We start from the raw sequence: 19,822 nt of genomic DNA on the forward strand, positions 1-19,822 counted from the left end.
TATCTTTATATTGTAGGGGAAGGGACATTGCAGCATGCAATGTGAAAAAATAAAATAAATAAATAAATAAATAAATAAAATAATAATAATAATAATAAATAGAAAATAGTGCATATGCATATGTACATACACTCTAGAACTGTTCCTAAGGTGCTAAATATGCAATATGTAATATTTAACTATGTAGTCTGTTGAGTGTAGTTATACATTGTTGCTGTTCCACAGCAAATTTTTCACAATATTTGTGACATACAGTGAATCTGGCAGCTGTTCTTTACAATATATCAGAATTGCATGATGAATGGACCAATGGAAATGCTCCAAAATTACAAAAATAAAGAGACCACCCTACATGGTCAGTTTCTCTGGTTTTACTGTTTATAGGCAGTGTGTTTTGGGGAAATGAACTTTAGCGTTGTATTTCATAAACCATGGACAACATTTTCCCTAAACTCCAAATACACATATTAATATTAAGAGCATTTATTTATTTATTTGCAGAAATGACAACTGGTCAAAAACAGATGTTTAAATAATGCAGATAAATGATGTTAATAATTATAAAGTAAAGAAGTTATTATTCAGATTTAAACACAGTACTAATATCTGAACTCTGAGAGTATTCAGAAATCACTATGCTGAAATAACCTCGACGGCCAATCACAGCTCTCCTGTCTCGGCCGGCTCTCCACTAGTCTTTCACATTGCTGTTGGGACTTTGTCATTCATAGTCTGCAGATTCAGATAACTCAGCTCTGTTTGATGAAATACCTGTAAAGTCCTGTAAAGCTGTCATTTTGGAGATACAAGGTTTCTGTGTGATTATATGCTTCTCATTATTATCTTATACTTATAATCTCAGATTAACCAGGTAGGTCTGATCAGCTGAGACAGACCCAGGATTCAGAATGATGATATATTTTAGGCAAAAGATGACCGTGATTACCGCCGCTATTGATCTGACCAGTCCTGTTCTGTTCACAGTCAAGACCGATCAAGACCGCCTCCGGACCCTGGAGCTGCCACTCATTTGACTGTGTTGCATTTAATGTAGCCAAAAGACGTGCAGAGAACTTTACATAGATTTAACTGGGAAAGCAGGCGTATGAATTTCCATACTGACAGCCACTGAATCAGTCAGCACTAGCTCAGTTTTCCCGACTTGAACGACACACACTTTAAACAAAACATCCGGCCTTGGACTGAAACTGCATAGACATGGTGTTTCACTGTTGAAAATTCTATTCAGTCCAGGCCTAGCCTAACATTTCAGATATTTAGCCTTATGTGACTGAGACGTTCACTGGCTACAGAACCTACCGGACACTTAGTTAGGCTTTAACCTGTAATAATAAAGTGTAGTGTGGTGGCCAGCCTCCCTACAGCTTATTCTATACCTCAGAGGACTGGAGAATATTGACAATTTAACTGTTCTACATTGACGTCTCTATAGATTCTAGCTCCCCACCACCCCCGGTGCTCTTCGTGATGTTGGGTAAGGTGTCTTAGAGTAAGCTCATCAAACCTGACTGTGGGAACCAGCTGCTACAGATGATCTTAGAAAATAATATATGTAATTAAAAAAAGGAAAATTACTCACTCGCTGCATTTCACAATACAAGATTTCTCAGTTTTGTCGAATACACTGTATGGACAAAAGTATTGGGACACCTGCTCAATCATTGTTTCTTTCAAAATCAAGGCTATTAAAAAGAGTTTATCCTGCTTTCGTGGGAGTGAGAAGGCTTTCTACTACTTTTGGAAGAGCATTGCTGTGAGAAATTTGATTGCATTCAGCTGCAAGTGCATTAGTGAGGTCAGGAGTTTTAGTGAGTAGTACTGGATGGAGCTCCACCACCATCATCATTCCAGAGAACACAGTTCTTCCACTGCTCCTTAGCTCCTCAATGCTGGGGGGCTTTATACCCTGGCATTATTAGGCAGCATGGTGCCAGGAGCTTCATGTTTAACTGCTCCTGTGATTTGGACATTTGGTCCCCTGTAAACCGTTCTGCTGTTGGACAGGCTTAAGTTATCTGACTAAACTGAGAGGTTCTGCTTTGTGAAATGCCCCCCAACCAGAAGATTCAGACAGAAGCTTGGAGATTCTCCCAGACTGTCAGTTGTAATTACACTTTTCATGGAAGTGTGTTGTGGGGTTGACATGCCAAACCAGTTAGCAGAGTGTTCTGTTGTTTTTAGCCGCTACGCTGTTGATAATTACAACAAGTCAAACGGTCTCAGAGAAATAAATGCTAATTTGTGAGTCTGTGGTTTCTGAAGCTCTAGAACACAGTGGGCCCTGCAGGCGCGCTGCATTTCCACACGCTTTACTACATGCTGTGGTCATGGGCTTTTTTTCAGAAGCTCAAACTCAGCATTATGGTGGTATGGTGGGTCTTTTGTTGGAAGACTTTGGTCCACATCATCATGCAGAGCTTTGTGAACATTGGCACCACTGCCAATAGGTGCCATTATAACTTTTTCTTTTTACATTTTAGAGAAGTGCATTTTTCTCAGGAATTCTTTAGACTGAATCATCAGATAATCAGATAAGTGGCACCAAAATGATTTAAATAGATCAATAAAGCTAATTTTATTAAAACTGCATAAAACCCTACCTCTTTAACAGACTGGCAACAGATTCTACATATATAAGTCAAACTTAACCCCACACTTCAGTTCTTCACTCTCAGAACTGCACTGCTGTCAAATTTAACAGCAGTTTCATGGGTCCTAAAATAGAACCCTGTGGGACTCCAACACAAAAAATGCTGAACCGCATTATTTACAATAGCTTCTGCATTTGGATTAAAAACTTAATAATAAATCAAGAGTTCAAGGAGTTGAAGTAGATATTTTCGAACCCTACTGGATGATTTACAGTGATTTAGGTTACGTGTCCGTGTAAAGAACGTTAAGTTTATGCGGTAAAGATGTGATGTGAGTGATTCAGCATGTACTTTCTCTTTCTCTTTCTCAGCACAAATATTAATTTAACAGTTTTCCCACCTTGTACGACACACACTTTAAACAAAACATCTGGCCTTGGACTGAAACTGCATAGACATGGCCAGGCCTAGCCTAACATTTCAGATATTTAGCCTTATGTGACTGAGATGTCCACTGGCTACAGAACCTGAACTGGTAGAGAGAGAGTGTTTAATGTGATGCTCGTGTGACCATTTAAGAATCTATATATTGACATGCTGTGAAATATACGATAATCAGCCATAACATTATAACCAGCTGCCAGCCGAACTGAATAACACTGATTATCTGGTTCCAGGAGGATCTGCATATTAGGCAGCAAGTGAACAGTCAAGAACCGGACTGTGATGTTCTAGACAATGACTGTCAGAACATCCCCAAAACATTATGCATCAGGTCTTATGGGGTGTTCCTCCTGGTATGCAGTGGTCAGTTTTTTTGGTGGTACCTACCAAAAAAAGTGCTCCAAGAAAGGACAACCGGTGACCCAGTGACAGGGTCAAGGGAGCCCAAGGCTCACTGGATGTTCATGGAGGTCCCGCCTCCATGCCTGGCATTAGGCAGCATGGTGCCAATAGGGTCAATGTTTAATTGCTCCTGTGATTTGGACATTTGGACCCCCGTAAACTGTTCTGCTGTTGGACAGGCTTAAGTTATCTGACTAAACGGAGAGGTTCTGCTTTGTGAAATGGCCCCCAACCAGAAGATGGCCGCATGAGGGGGATCTCCCCAATATTAGTCAGGTGGTTTTAATGTTATGGCTGATACTTTAAAGGTAAAGTGATTTACAAGCAACGGCCATCCAGGCTCACTGGATTCTCATAGAGGTCCTGCCCACCTCCCAACTTACAGGACTTACAGGATCTGCTGCTGACGTTAGGATTGGTGCCAGAGGTCTTGTGGGGGGCCATGCCTCAACGGGACAGAGCTGTTGTGTTGTTATTGGGGGTTGGGGTTAGGGTTAGGGTTTATTTTTGTCTACTTCTGATTAAATAGGCCTAAAGCTGGTAGTTCCTATTTCAGAGGCTCTTCCTGAACTGCTTGTTCCTGTTTTAGATGTTATAAACTGTTGTCAACAACACACGTTTGTGTAGGCCTGAAAGCCGGCGCCCTTTAAGGAGATAAGGAGCTGCAGAACTTCGCACAGATGCAGACAAACATGGCTTTGTGTGGAGATTATAGTTAACCTGATTAAACGTGATGAGAAAACTCTGCAGAACTGACCTCCTCCTCAGCTTCCTGCGCTTCAGAGCTGATCTGTCTGTCGGAATCAGAGTGCCTATTTTTTACTCGTGTATCTGGAGGAAATGGGATTTGACAAATCCAGGAATACTGCGCTTCCCACAGAGCTTTGGAGATGAAGCAACATTCGGAGTACCTTTAGTGTATCAGCCATAACATTAAAACCACCTGACTGATATTGTGGAGATCCCCCTCATGCGGCCAAAACAGCTCTGACCTGCCTAGGCATGGACTCCACAGGACCCCTGAGCTCCAGCACCAAGATGTTGGCAGCAGATCCTTTAAGTCCTGTCGTTGTGAGGTGGGCGGGGCCTCCATAAGCATCAGTAAGAGCCTTGGGCGTGAATGACCCTGCCACTGGTTCACTGGCTGTCCTTCCTTCCTTTTGGTAGCTACTGACCACTGCATACTAGAAGGGAACACCCCACAAGACCTGATGCCTGATGTTCTGGAGATGTTCTGACTCAGTCATTGTGCATGATATCTAGATCCAGCCCTTGACTTGTAGCCTGTCTGTAGTTTTAATCTTATGGCTGATTGGTGTATACCATTATGAGGGGCCCAGCCATATTCTGTAGAGACAAAACTATGATGGGTTATTAACATTTAGAAAGTTGACTAAGAGCCCAGGATGTTTGACCTCCGAAGAATCTCTGAGCACATTACCAGTAATTGAATTTCCTCCAGTAGAGGTCAACTTCAATTCCTCACTACTGAGTCCATCATTCCCCACCCTCCCAATGCACCCTTTACTAAACCTGCAGCAGGCTAATGGGTGTACCGTTATAACTGGATCTCCTCTTATGTTCATGGAGCAGATTTGAAGCAATGTGTGGAAGCAGGGAACGTACCGATGCCGAAGCAATCCTGATACAGAATGCAGTTAGTGGAGAGCAGATTAAATTCACTTCATCTAATAACAACACACGACACGTTTGGGCACCCCGGTCAGATTATGTGTCAATAAGGCCTCTGCAGAGACACACTGCTGTACATTCTACTCTATACTTTATTTACTGAATGTAAGAGAATCCAAAAACAATACATCATATACGGCGTTTGCAAGTATAATGAAATTTTAAGATTTTTCCAGTATATTAAATTACGTCTAGAATGCACACTTACATCAGTAAACTCTCATTATTTACAATGCATTCTCATTATTATTAAGTGCTTTACTATTTTACTATTGTGCTGGGCCATTCTTTTAAAATACCCATTCAAATTCTCATTATTTTGAGAATACATCTTATAATTTTGACATAATTCACTTGTTATATATATCTAGTTTTTATGCATTTGAAGGAGGAGGGCTGGTCTTTCATTTTACTGCTGTAAAAGTATAATATAATAATGCTGCAAATGCAAACAGCAAAATCAGGCAGAAAAGAGCTCATAAAGCTCATTGTTTAAGCTAAAGTGGCTGCAGACACTAGAGCTGCTGCAGAAAGAAAGAAAGAAGCGTGCACGTGCACGTGTGTGTGTGTGTGTGTGTGTGTGTGTGAGCTCTATCCCTCACATTATTAAAAGTCTGCACTCCACATTATAAAATTTGGCTTAAAATGAGTGTGTTTTGACCGGAGTAGCAGCAGAGCAGCAGCAGCCAGTAGGTGACCAGTCCAGCCCAGTCCGCCCCCCAGCGCCCGCGCAGCCGCTTTTGTTAGGGGGAGGGGGCGCGCGAGAGAGCGTGCAGGCGCAGGCGGCCGAGCCGAGCCGAGCCGAGCTTAGCCGTAGCCGAAGATGGCGGCGTGCGGACGTGTTCAGCTCCTGCTGCTGCTGACGGCCCAGTGCTGCTTCGTGCTTCTCACTGCGGGGCTCAGACCGCCGGCCAGCGTCAACCTCCACCCCCCGCTCATCGCCATTAACCGGCAGCTTAAAGCCGGAGCTCCGAACGCCGGGAACGCGGGGGCCGCCTCGTCGGTGTCTCAGCCCCGGAGAACCAGCGGCTGGAAGCTGGCCGAGGAGGAGGCCTGCCGGGAGGACCTGAGCCGGCACTGCCCGAAACACACCTGGAACAATAACCTAGCCGTGCTGGAGTGCCTGCAGGACACGAAGGAGGTGAGCTGGGCTGGGAGGGGGGCCTGTTCTGTGGAAGCTATCTAGAACAAGTTAGGGAGGGTGGAACTTCAGCTGGTGCTGGTGCTGACTTTCAGCGCTGGAGACCGGGAGGGGGAGAGAGGAGAGCCGCTGCCGGGAGAGCGCTACCCAGAGAGCCGCTACAGGGAGAGCTGCAGCCGGGGAGCCCTTACCGTAGCCCCGCAGCGGTGGCTGTGTTTACGCTGGCGTAGCTTTTCAGCTTTAGTGAAAGTTGTCATCTTTTGTACACGAAATAAAAGGTTTTTAATTCATTGGACAGTTAAAATAGGTAAAATAATAATAATAATAATAATAATAATAATAATATATTTCTACCCCCCCCCCCCCCCCACCAGCTGTCTGGCCTCCCTGTGCTGCTCTGCTTGGTTTCTAATGGTAGCTAAATTTTCTTAGAGGCAATATTGCTCTGTAATTCTCTTCATGAGGTTTTGACACAGTGACCTGAATCATGTGAGCTTGGTTAACTGTGTAATTCAGCAAGCATGAAGAATCCCTATAGATTCCTATAGAATATCAGTCAGTCTTTTGTCAGGGTTTGTTTATTAAAAAAATCTAATAAACTATAAAATATATATATATATAATTCTAATTTTACCCCATTTCAACCCAATCAGACAGCCAATTACCCAACCCCCCCTATTGCTAGCAATGCCCCAACACCAGGAGGGTGAGGACTAGCAGATGTCCCGTCTGAAGCATGTATGAATGCAGCCAGTGCCTCTTTTTTCGGTCTCGGAGGAAAGTGTGGCTTAGATGGCTGTGCTGACCAACATCACACTGGGAGGAAGTGCCATCAGCCCACCCCTGAGAGAGCGCAAGGCCGATTGTTTGAACCAGCGATCCTCAGATCTTAGTCCTCTTAATTATAATGTCAGCCAAGACTACACTGGAGTGATAATGTAGCTAACCAGCAATGGAAATCATTGTCACTCAGCCCAGGTTTCCTGTTATTTTTGTAAATCCAAGCGACTTTGTGACATAAAACCATGCATTTATGGTCCAGCAGCTTCTGGTGATGTGAGCTCAATGATTTCCTGAGCGTGGCCTGATTGTTGGTGTCAGAAGTGCTGGTTTGAGGATGTCTAGAGCTGCTGATCTCCTGGGATTTTCAGCACAACAGTCTCTAGAGTTACTCAGACTGGTGGAATAAAGAAAATGCATGCAGTGAGCGTCAGTTCTGCTGATGGAATGGCCTTGTTGACAAGAGAGTAACTCAGATATCCAGTCTGTACAACTGTGGAGAGCAGAAAAGCACCTCGGAAAGCACAGCACCTCCTCCAACCTTGAGGTGAACCACGTCAGGTTCCACTTCTGTCAGCCAAGCACACCAACACAGGGCAGGTGAAGACTGGAGAAACAGTTGGTAGCCTGGTCTGATGGACCTTCTGATGGATTTCTGAGGAGGTACACTGATGGTATAGTCGGAATTTGGCGATAACGGCATGAATCCATGGCTCCATGAACAGTCCAGGCTGGTGGAGGTGGTGTAATGCTGAGGCGAAGGCTTTCTTGGCATCACCAATAATGCAAAGTCTACTATTGGCTACTTCCACCATGATTAAGACCATGCCACAAAGCGGAAGTCGTCTCAAAGTGGTTTGGAGGGAGTGACCAATGAGTTCAGTGTTCTTCAGTGAAGTTGGCTTCCAGTGAGATCTGAATGCAGTGGTAAACGTTGGCGGAAAAAGCAGGAATTGAGTGATGCGGTCATGTCCACATGGACCAGACTCTCAAAGGACCGATTCGGACGTCTTGTGGAATCCATGCAAAACGAGGCCCTACTAGATCTGGGCAATATGACGATATTTTAACATATGGTGATAAATTTTATGGTGATAACGATATGCTTTTCTAAGTTAGTGCTTAATAAACATCTACTGATCAGCTGCAGGTTTCATTACTAACAGTGTAATTAGACTGAAGGGTTAATTAGATGAAGAGCAGCAGATGTTATAGAGTAGAAATCACTGTGTTCAGTACGGGAGAGGATCTGAATAGTAGTTTATAAGAATCTGATACTACTGATGTTTTTAGTTTGTGAATTTAACATGTATTGTGATAAATATCAGTAAAAAAGTCTTTAAATATCGTGATGTAGTATTTTTTTTTATCATATCGCCCAGCCCTAGGCCCTACCCAATACTGAGTATCCTCAACAGTAATAATTATTGTTAATCGCTGATGTGTCGAGAAGATCATGAAAGCAAAACCCACGTATCTCTGAATTCAACCAAGGCTTTGAAGACGTTCTTACTGCCTCAGATCTTTGGGCTTGTGTGGTTCCCCCCCCTCAGACGGTCTCCGTATGCCCTCTTTGCCGGATTCCACCATGCAGGATCTTGGCCCTTGTCATTTAGCCTTGGTTAGTTTTAACTCTGGACTGTGAATGTGGCCGTGGATCGTCACGAGTGGAATGTGTTAGCTGTCTGCCGTGTGCTTCAAAATGCCCTTATTATTTGTTTCCTTCTCGATTCATCCCTCGCTCCCTCGCTCCCTCGCTCTCTCTCTCTCTCTCTCTCTCTCTCTCGCACTTTCTCTTATTCTTTTCCCCTCTGTCTGTCCTTGGCTGGGCAGTCACACAAGATTTCATAAGCACACGGGCAAAGTTCGTTTGCTGGAGGACAGTAAAACAGCGGTTCTGTCTTCTTCTTGTTTTATTTATTTAATTATTTATTTTCTGAGGAAGTGTCTGACGAGGCCTGCAGTCAGGGAGCTCGTGTCCAGCACATCTCCCTCATTATGGTCACAAGTTAAACGACCCAGAAGTTTTGTGGTTCTGTTTTGTTTGCCTTTCTCTTTAACCTGCCCATCTTGCCGGTTGCTCACAACCTAGCCCTTTCTCTCCTCGATCTTCTCAGCCTTCTGTCTCGGTAATTCGGAGGCTGAGGCTGCTCATTAGAGCTGGAACGAGGGCTTGCTCTTCATCTTTGTGGAACAGATTCCTGCACAAAAGAAAAATGCAAGTTTTTCAGAACCCAGATTCTCTAATGTTTGTGTATGAGCTTCACACGCTCAGCCTGCTTTCTCCACAGGCCAAGAACTACCTCAGAAATTCCATATTTTCTCAGAGAAGATCCTCGCTGTGCTACAAATGTGATCACCACTTGGTTTGGGGAGAAAACACTGACCTTTCTACCAGTTCGGTGCGGTTCAGTGCAGTCATCATTATAAACTTATGCACTCGGCGGTGTCTAAATAGACGCACGCACGACCGCTTTCTCTCTCCTGACGGAAAAGGTTGTTGTGGTTCTTCGGGAAATAAAATCCTGCGTCGCTCAGGCTGGCGTCTGTCTGTTACGGCAAGATTTGTCAAAAGGATTTATGCCATTTTCTTTTTTTCCCCCCAAACGAGTGCTGCAAGACACTGCACGATTGTTACGGTCTGATTCTGAGGCGGCTGAAGGACAGCCGAGCGACGCAAACTCACACCTGAGGGATCTCTCAGACGAGGGCCTGTCAGCTTTTATATGTGCTAATTAGCCTAGTGACCGTTCTGCTGTATTTAAGTGTGTTCTTTGCATTTACGTTTCTATTTAAGGCGTTTTAGTCTGACACTCTTATCCAGAGCTCTTGCACAGGTAGGAGAATGCAGAGCCAGGAGTGTTGCACAAGAACTCTTATTGGTGTAGAGTGGTGTGTTTGACCATGCCAAGGACTCAAACCCATGTCTGCCCACAGCGAGGGCGGTGGTGTTGATCTCAGAGGTGGGCTGTGATGAATTCCAGGTCCTCATGTAAATATGTGGTTTTAATGTGCAGGTGATATGCTGTTGTGGCTTTAGAATGACCTTCAACCGATTGATTGGTCATTGATTCGTTGAACCTTCAAGTGAAATCCTTATTTTCAGCACAGCCGGGAATGAACAAGATTGGAAAGTGTCCAGTAACGGTAACAACTGCAGAAGAACTGGATATATAATTACATATATAAAGTACAATAAGAGTACAATAATAAATATTAGAAGTAGAGCTGGGCATTGTGACAATATTTAATCGTATCGTGATAAATTTCGGTATCATGGTGCACAATATGTGTTTCTGAGTGTACTGTGGATATCGGCAGTGCTTAAAGAGCATTGATTTATCACGGTACTCAGTATGAAAGAGTATTTGAAATTCAGTTTTTAAAATGTTTACGCTTAAAATGTTTGTGCATTTAGTCTACATGACAAAATATTGTGATAAATATCATACATCGTAAAAAATGTCTTTAGATATCGTGATATTATTTTTCCTCCATATCGCCCAGCTCTAAATAGAAGCCAGTAATACTGGCCTTAAAATAAAACACAGCCATATGAAATGGTCTCGAACCGTTTTCCTAGACCCCGTTTACACCTGCTCACTTCATGTGATTAGTGTCTGGATTGCATCCGGATGTAGGAAGATTCTTCTCCGGCAGGTCAGACTGAAATCCGATCGGCGTATGGGACAGAATTTGGGTGTTTGAGGGTATAACGTGGCTCGTCTGCGTCTCAGACCACCGTCCTGAAGTGATGGGATTAGTATTAGGCAGTTGCTAGGCTGTTGCTATGGTCTCCCAGATGGTTACTATGGTGTTGCAAAGTGGTTGCTAGATGGTCACAATGTTTTTCTAGGCGGTTGGTTACTATGGTATCCAAGGTGGCTCCTATGGAGTTGCTAAGTGGTTGCTATGGTGGTTCAAGGTAATCAGCATGGAATGCCAGGTGGTAAATGAGGCTTGGGTGGGTTCACACCTGCAGTTCTTTGTGGCTCGGCCTGATCCGGACATGCTCCCGATAGTCGAGGTGCATGAAGTGACCAGGTGTTAACAGAGTTGTTGAGGTTCTTCGAGCGATGCTGTAGAAGAACCTTTTTTCTGTTTATAGTAGAGGTGTGTGAGGGTGAAGAACCTTTAACGCTTTGGAGAACCATCATTTGACCTTGATTCTTTACCAATTGAACGGTTCAGTCGCACATCTCTATTGCAGACATGGTTCTTAGTGGAACCCAAGCGGTTCTATGACATTGCTCAAAGAACTGAACTGAATAAAGGCCTAGCTTGTAATTGTTACTTCATCTTTAAGACTGATCTCTGTTCTGATTGGCTGTCTAGAACTTCAACATGAGTGGGTGGGATTAAACTGAGCTAGGCTGGATAGGCAGATTTACCCCAATCAGCCATAACATTAGAACTACACACCTTATATTGTGTAGCTCCTTTTGTGACGCTAAATCGGCTCTGACGCATGGAGGCACGGGCTCCACAAGACCTCTGAAGGTGTCCTGTGGTATCTAACACACAGAGTCTTTAACGGCAGTAGTCCTGTATGTTGCAGGGGTGGCTAATGGTGTCATCAAATCAGCAATTTTGGAACGTCGACGGCATGGTTCCCTCCTCCTTCTCCTGACGCAGCACGCAAAGTTTCCTTACCCGGCTATTGTTTTGCTTCTTTCAGCGTATCACTGAGTTTAATTATTGCCGTAATTACTTTGCTGGGGCTCTGTAACAGCTGTGGCCTTCTGAAGAGCTAAATGGAGCCTATAAATCTCTCCCTCCCGTCTCCCCCCAGGCTAGACTCTTCAGGGCTCGTCTTTCTGGCAGAGAAGCTGCAAGCAGAGGGGAAAGGTGGCCCAGACACAGCTGCACCTTGTCTCTCTCTCACTACCCTCGCTCAATTTCATTTGCATTTTGAGCAGGCTGCTCATACGGCCGCTGCGGAGGGCTCGCTGTAAACAAAGGGCCGGAGTGTGACTGATGTGAGGCGATGCTCCCGAGGGACACCAGGCCTGATGGCGAGCGTGATTGAATGATGGCAGGAGGAGGAGACTCTGATAAGAGACTCTGGAGATGGCATTGCGCTTCATCGGGTTCTTGTTGTTGATTTGTGTGGGATGAAGAAGATTCGGTTCATGAGCGAGGGGTTTTCGTGTGTGTGAGGGTTGAGGAAGGAGGGGCAGTGAGTAAATGTGTGAGAGCCGGTTCTATTAGGAGGATGGAGGGCGGATCGATACGAGCAACTTTTATGAACAGCGAGTTCCGAGAGCATGGCTCTCACCGGCAGCGCTGGACGTATCTGCGAGAGTATCCCTGAGCTCTCTTGGAGCTTGGAGGTGCTGTAATGGGTTGGCTTCTTGCAGGAGGAGTTGATGGTGGTGATGATGATGATGATGAAGACTTTTGTGCCTATAGTAGTGGTAGTGGTCCTGAGGAGAGTCATTTTCTGTGGTAATCACAGTAGTAATAACCAGGCTTGGGCAGTATATCAGAATACTGCAGATACTGTAATCTAGAGCTGGGTAATGTGACGATATTTTATGGTATCGTGATAAATTTGATGATTAAGCTTTTTTAGGCATATGGAGGAGACTGTTAGTGCTTAATAAACATCTACTGATCAGCAGCAGGTCTCATGACTAACATTTTAAATATACTGGGTTATTTAGATGAAGAGCAGCCGATTTTATAGAGTAGAAATCACTGTATTCAGTACGGGAGAGGATCTGAATAGTAGTTTGTAAGAATCTGATACTACTGATGTTTTTTAGTCTGTGAATTTAACATGTATCATGATAAATATCATGTGTATCGCAAAAAAAATCTTTAAATATCGTGATATAGTATTGATACCATATCGCCCAGCCCTACTGTAAACCGAGGAATTTATAATAGTAGCTCACATTAAGGGCGGTATCTCAAATGATCAAAGTCCCGACTTCACATCAAATTTCTGCCCTGTGTTCATCTAGTACGTGGCCAAATGAGCGTAATTCCCCCATGTGCATTTAAGAGAGCTACAGAGCGGGGGCGCTGTGGGAGCTCACTGATTGGTGAGGCTTTGGCGACGTGCTGAGTTAGACTGAAAGTAGGGATAACAGGCTCCTGAATGAGCCTGAAAACAGTGGAAAACTCTCCTAAGACAGTTTTCTCGACTCTGTGCTCTGAGATATGAGGCTTTATCCTCTAAACCTGTGCGATTCCATTTACGGCCTGTGCTGTGGTGTTTAGCCTTCCAGCTAGCTAACTTCTAATCTAACGTTGAGCCTAGATAGATAACCAGCTACACGTCAAAAACACGGTTAACTTCCTCCTGACGTCAGCTCCTTAAAGAAAGTGCTGTGTGTGTGTGTGTATAAATACTGATACTTTAACATTGTACTTTATGAATTTCATCCTATCGTATCGTATAATGACCATTTGTTTCAGGAGTATCAACATAGGAGGGTTTTTTAATTTATTTTGTTGTCCATCCGGTGAATTCGACCCTTCCTCTCTAGAGAGTCGCCCAGGTGCTCAGATGTTCAGTCTCTCGTCACTTCGAGACTTGACCACTGCAACTCTCTTCTGGCTGGTCTCCCTCTGCGCACCATCAGGCCCATACGGCTTATCCAGAACACAGCGGCACGGGTCGGGTCGTCTTCAACGTTTCTAAATTCAGCCATGTTCAGCTCCTCCTCCTCTGCTGCTGAGTTCTCTCTTCACTGGCTTCCTGTAGCTGCTGCCCAGGTCAACAGATTCAGACCCCTGAATCTGGCCTACAAAGCCAAGATTGGACCAGCCAGCCCCTCCGTACTTGATGGCGATGGTCAAAAGCCGATCTGCACCAAGAGCCCTTCCAGCTTCAAGTACGGCTCGGCTCGACCCGCCATCCTTTAAGATCCACGGAAGACGAGCGTCCAGACTTTTTACTGTCCTGCACCGAAGTGGTGGAGCGAACTTCCCCTGGGTGTCCGAACAGCAGAGTCCAACGCTTGCTGTCCTCAAACCCAGACTGAAGACCCTCCTCTTCTGAGAGGACTTGGGTGAAGAGAAGAGTATTATGGTCTCATATTGACTTGTGTTTAGTAGAGTCTAAGATTAGAGGATCTGAATTTTAGTCTATTTAAACTAGCTGAGGTTCTTCTTCAGTAAACAGTGAAGCTCTTCTGTAAGTCGCTCTGGAGAAGAGCTCTGCTAAATGCCTTAAATGTAAATGTTTATTGTTTATTTATGATATGTTTAAGTCATATCACCCAGCTCTGGTCCGCATACGTAACAAAGTGCTCCCAGAAATAATAAACTTTAAAATGTAATGCATTTTCTGTGTTTTTTTAAACCCAGTCTGGTAAAGGAAAATCGTAAGGACATGTTTAAAGTCAAATAAAGTGGGAAGAATAAGCAGCAGACACACAGTCATACCTGAGGGGTTTCTCAGACAGAGGCTTGTCAGAAAAAGGGTCTTTTATATTTGCTAATTAGCTTTGTGACCAGTTAAGTGTGTCTAATCAAGTCTTTAGGACTGAAAGAAAGAGAAGTCTGACTGCACCTTTGTTAGATCTGGCCGGACCTCTGCTGCCAGGCCCTCGTCTAACTGATCTCAGCAGTGGTTAAATGATTTAGCTTCTTGTTTGATAAATTTAACATCTAAAGAATTGTGGATTGGTAGAATGTCAGTGATGTTCAGTAATAGCAATGCACCAGTATGGAGATTCAGAACATCAGGTATTGTTTGGGTGCTGAAATGACACCACTTTACATCTATTACCATTATTATTGATTTACTATTTACCATTGATCTAAATTCAGCCATGTTCAGCTCCTCCTCCACTGCTGCGTTCTCTCTTCACTGGCTTCCTGTAGCTGCTGCCCAGGTCATCAGATTCAGACCCCTGACTCTGGCCTACAAAGCCAAGACTGGACCAGCCAGCCCCTCCGTACTTGATGGCAATGGTCAAAAGCTGATCTGCACCGAGAGCCCTTCCAGCTTCAAGTACGGCTCGGCTCGACCCGCCATCCTTTAAGATCCACGGAAGACGAGCGTCCAGACTTTTTACTGTCCTGCACCGAAGTGGTGGAACGAACTTCCCCTGGGTGTCCGAACAGCAGAGTCCAACGCTCGCTGTTTTACATTTAAGTAATTTAGCAGAGCTCTTCTCCAGAGCGACTTACAAGTGCTTTGCTATTTACTTAAGAATGACTTCAGAGAAATTCAGAGATACCTCTAAGTTTAGACTCTACTAAACACAAGTCAATAGGGTGAATACTCTGCTATTCGCCCCAAGTCCTCTCAGAAGAGGAGGGTCTTCAGTCTGGGTTTGAGGACAGCGAGCGTTGGACTCTGCTGTTCGGACACCCAGGGGAAGTTCGCTCCACCACTTCGGTGCAGGACAGTAAAAAGTCTGGACGCTTGTCTTCCGTGGATCTTAAAGGATGGCGGGTCGAGCCGAGCCGTACTTGAAGCTGGAAGGGCTCTTGGTGCAGATCGGCTTTTGACCATCGCCATCAAGTACGGAGGGGCTGGCTGGTCCAGTCTGGGCTTTGTAGACCAGAGTCAGGGGTCTGAATCTGATGCGGGCAGCAGCTACAGGAAGCCAGTGAAGAGAGAACGCAGCAGTGGAGTAACATGGGTCTTCAAACCCAGACTGAAGACCCTCCTCTTCTGAGAGGACTTGGGTGAAGAGTAGAGTATTATGGTCTCCATATTGACTTGTGTTTAGTAGAGTCTAAGATTAGAGGATCTGAATTTTAGTCTGTTTAAACTAGCTGAGGTTCTTCTTCAGTAAACAGTGAAGCTCTTCTGTAAGTCGCTCTGGAGAAGAGCGTCTGATAAACAGCTCTGACCCGTCAAGGCCTGGACTCCTCCGTGGACCTCTGAAGGTGTCCTGCTGTGGTGTCTGGCACCAAGACTAACATCAGCAGCAGATCTTTAAGTATGAGATCCTGTAAGTTATGAGGTGGACAGGACCTCCATGAGCATCATTCAGAGCCTTGTGCACCCATGACCCCTGGTTGCCCTTCCTTGGAGCACTTTTAGTAGGTCCTGACCTCTGCATACCAGGAACACCCTGCCTGATGTTTCTGAGATGTTGTGACCCAGTCGTCTCGAACCTCACACAAGAACTCTCTGTGCCAGTGGAACCAGATTGTCTGATTCCTTGAGTAATGTGTGGTTGGCGGTCCTGGTTTGATTGCCTGCAGGTTTTATTTAGGAGAAGTGCTGCCATAGACGGCGAGTCCTCACCTGTACGTAAAATCCCTCCACAGGCAGGGAGCTCTTGTTTCCCCTCAGTAAAGCAGACTGATTAAAGATTAATGCTGCAACACGCCGAACGCGTCGGCGCATCGCTGTTCAGTTCAGGAACAGGTGTAAACCCTTATCACTGTAAATGATTAATAGCTGCTCTGCAGTCGGGCCGGTTAAGTGTTCTGTGCCTTCTGATACAAAACTGTGAGCTAAAGACGAGATGCCGATGCAGCTTTAGGCCACTAACAGGAAGGCTAAAGATAGAGTGGACGTTTGCTTGCTTCCTTTTTAGCTTTTTATGCATCCAGTTGAAGCATCTGAAGCACAGAGTTCTGGGTTAATAGGCCTGGCTTGTGCCTTGTGCACTTATTTGCATGATCGTACTCTTGGGAGGATGCTAATGAAGCCAGAGATTATGCTGCTGATTATTTAATTTTTTTTTTAGCTTTTATTTATTCATTTATTAATTTTTTTTAGTTCAGTTCTTTGTGGCACTACATTTTTCATTTGACCTCCAGATGTCCACTTTTGACGTTTGTGTGGGTTTATGTACCAATAAAAGTCAGAATAAATTTTCACCAACCTTTTGTTCCTTAGAATGAACGAATAAATCCACCCTCATTATCAGCAGGTTTCGGCACATTGGAAAAAACAGCATTAGGGGGCCGATAATGAGCGCATATGGAGGCGGGGCTTGGTAAGGATATAGCAGGAAAGGTAGAGCCAGTCGGAAGCTTTTCTGCTTCATGCGTTACCACGGCAACCCTTCTATTTAATAATCAATTGAGGCAAAGTTACAGAAGCAGCAGAGCTGGATTTCTGACCAGTAGGGGGCGCACTAACCAGGTTCGGAACAGGTTTTTTTTGTGTGTGCGCACCCAGGATGGATTCTGGGCTCGTTTGGGAGGGAGGGTCATTATCACTGGTTTGCTTTTACACAGAAGCACGAACTCCGTACGACCTGTGGATCGATTGCGCAAATTCGAACATCACTTATTTATTTATTTTTCATGCATTTTTGCAGAACGGTGGGACCTAGCTTCGTCCGTTTATTAATTTTCATTATTTTCTTTGGATACAAACAGCTGTTTCTGGAGTCATAGTGTGTCACTGTGCAGGAATGAAATACATATAAATATATAAACCATAGGGGCTCTTTAGGTTCTGCTGTAGGTTAATATAACCTCTGTATTTAGTTGGTCAGTGGACTGACTATGGGTCATTGATTACCCATGTGGATTTGGTGTTCTTGTACATTTGGACCGATGCGGACTCTCTTGCTTGTCCATTTAAAACAGCTAGAGCACTTTACTCATGTAGTGCAGATGAATTCAGACGTCTGAGACTCTTCCCAGTGTTTTTGAGAACTTGCCCCACCCCCTCCAAAACTAGGTCCTTTTAGAAATGAAGCGCTCCATCTTGGCACGGACAGGATGCCATGTGATCTTTCTCATGACACTAAATTTGATCATTTATTATTAACTGTGGGCAGCGCTGTGGCACAGCAGGTTGTGTGTGTGTGTGTGTGTGTGTGTGTGTGTGTGTGTGTGTGTGTGTGTGTGTGTGTGTGTGTGTGTGTGTGTGTGTGTGTGCGCGCGCCAGGAGTTGTGGGTTCGATCCTCCTCGCTCCGGTCTCTGTCTGTGAGGAGTGTGCCCATATGGGTTTTCATCTGGCCTCGTCTCATCTCCCCAAAAGCATATGGTAGGTGGATTGGCCATGCCAAATTGCCCATGGGTCCAAGGGTGTGTGTGAGATGGACTGGCCTGGGGGTATTCCTGCCTTGTGCCCAGTGATTCCAGGTGGGCTCTGGAGATACTGTGACCCAGTCCAGAAAGATGATGATCAGAAGGTGAATGCATGGATTATTGATCGCATACAATAAGCCAGCGTTACTGAAACTAGCTGCACAGCTAAAGTGCATCCCACTACCAGGCAGTTGCTACTTATGGGTTCTACTGTGTTGCTAAGTGGTTGATGGGTGGGTGGTTGCTTTGGTGTTGCATGGTGGTTGCTATGGTATTACACATGGTTGCTGAATCAGGTCACAAAAACGACCCACCCTTCATTCAGTTTCTTATTTTCTCATGGTCTGGTGTCTTTTCTAAGTTTGTTATGAATATTATGGTCTACATCTTCTGATACACTCTGCGGACAAAAGTATTGGGACACCTGCTCATTCATTGTTTCTTCTGAAATCAAGGATATTAAAAAGAGCTGATCCTGCTTTTGTTGGAGTAACTGTCTCTACTGTCCAGAGAAGAAGACTTTCTGCTAAGGAGCATTGCTGTGAGGATTTGGTTGTGCTTGGGGCGCAAGAGCGTTAGTGAGGTTCAGGATGTTGGATGGATGATCACCACCCCACCTCATCATCCCCAACTCATCTCAAAAGTACTGGATGGAGCTCCACAACCATCATTCCAGAGAACACAGTTCTTCCACTGCTCCACAGCTCCTCAATGCTGGGGGGCTTTATACCCCTCTATAGCTCACACCTGGCATTATTAGGCAGCATGGAGCCAATAGGGTCATGATGTTGATCTGCTCCAGAGAGTCCTATTCTATTGGCAGTACTTCTTCTCTACAGGGACTAGACAAGCTGTGTGTGTCTGTGTGTGTGTGCGTGCGCATGCATTTGCAACTTAATATAGCAGAATGCATTCATTAGAAGGGGTGTCCACAAATATTTGGACATGTAGTGGATGTGTGTGTGTTGCATTCATTTCCATTTAATATCTCCGTGACCTTCACCTTCGTTTATTGAGTTTAGTTTATCGGTGGACGTTTCAGCGCTGAAGGAAGGAGTGATGATAATTCCCGCTGACAGTGGGAGTGATGGGCTCGGCGAGACGGCTGGTGTTGTGGACTCAGACGATGCTTACTGAAGCCCAATTCTTCAGTTTTATCTCCGAGCCGCAGCAGCCCTTCACCCCTGTGTTTCAGGATGAATGGTTTTATGATGCCGTGCTGCATTACGCTCCCACTCAGTGCTGTGATCTGTAGGGGGTTCGGTGTCATGGTCATTTTGGGGAGGTGCAGTATCTCCTGACATAGTGACTGAAAGTTCCTCCTTGGAAAATTAAAGATTTAGATCCTCTAAACTCACTTAAAGATTACTGTGAAGAACCTTTTTGAAGTGGTAAAGAACGTGAAGGTTCTTCAGTTGTACTATTCTGTTGCAGATATGGTTCTTTATGGAACCTAAAAGGGTTCTCCTGGGGCTTTGTTGTATACATGGACAGAATCATGAAGATGTTTGATTACAGGGCCGAATGTTGAGATGTATAGTGATCTAGAACCTAGTCCAATAGTGCATTATTTGATTTGCAACCTAAGCTGAAACGCAACCCTTTGCCGACTCTACAGACTGACCCATGTACCGGTCAGTAAGGGGAAAATTGCAAGCTCATGCTATAAGCCCTGGACTTCAGGCCAGCGATGGTTCTTCTGTTCTTCAGCCTCTGTGTGTTAAAGAGAGGAAATGAGAACATCTGGGAAGAGTGTGTGGGTGGGTGGGTGGGTGGGTGTGT

The 19,822-nt window shown here is 44.8% G+C and overlaps 2 protein-coding genes across 2 annotated transcripts in view; both read left to right on the plus strand.

Moving 5' to 3' along the window:
* The window catches only part of zdhhc7 (zDHHC palmitoyltransferase 7), a 51,934-nt gene extending 43,594 nt beyond the window's left edge, over positions 1-8,340 (plus strand). Inside the window, exon 9 of the transcript XR_011980785.1 lies at positions 8,222-8,340. The gene's annotated coding sequence lies outside the window, so the exon portion shown is untranslated. The remainder of the gene's footprint in view (positions 1-8,221) is intronic.
* glg1b (golgi glycoprotein 1b) overlaps positions 5,937-19,822 on the plus strand; it is a 52,059-nt gene continuing 38,173 nt past the window's right edge. Inside the window, exon 1 of the mRNA XM_072695215.1 lies at positions 5,937-6,291. Coding sequence (XP_072551316.1) covers positions 5,974-6,291 — 318 coding nt within the window. The 5' untranslated portion in view covers positions 5,937-5,973. The remainder of the gene's footprint in view (positions 6,292-19,822) is intronic.

Source organism: Salminus brasiliensis, chromosome 13 (assembly GCF_030463535.1).
Source record: "Salminus brasiliensis chromosome 13, fSalBra1.hap2, whole genome shotgun sequence".
Taxonomy (NCBI): Eukaryota; Metazoa; Chordata; class Actinopteri; order Characiformes; family Bryconidae; genus Salminus; species Salminus brasiliensis.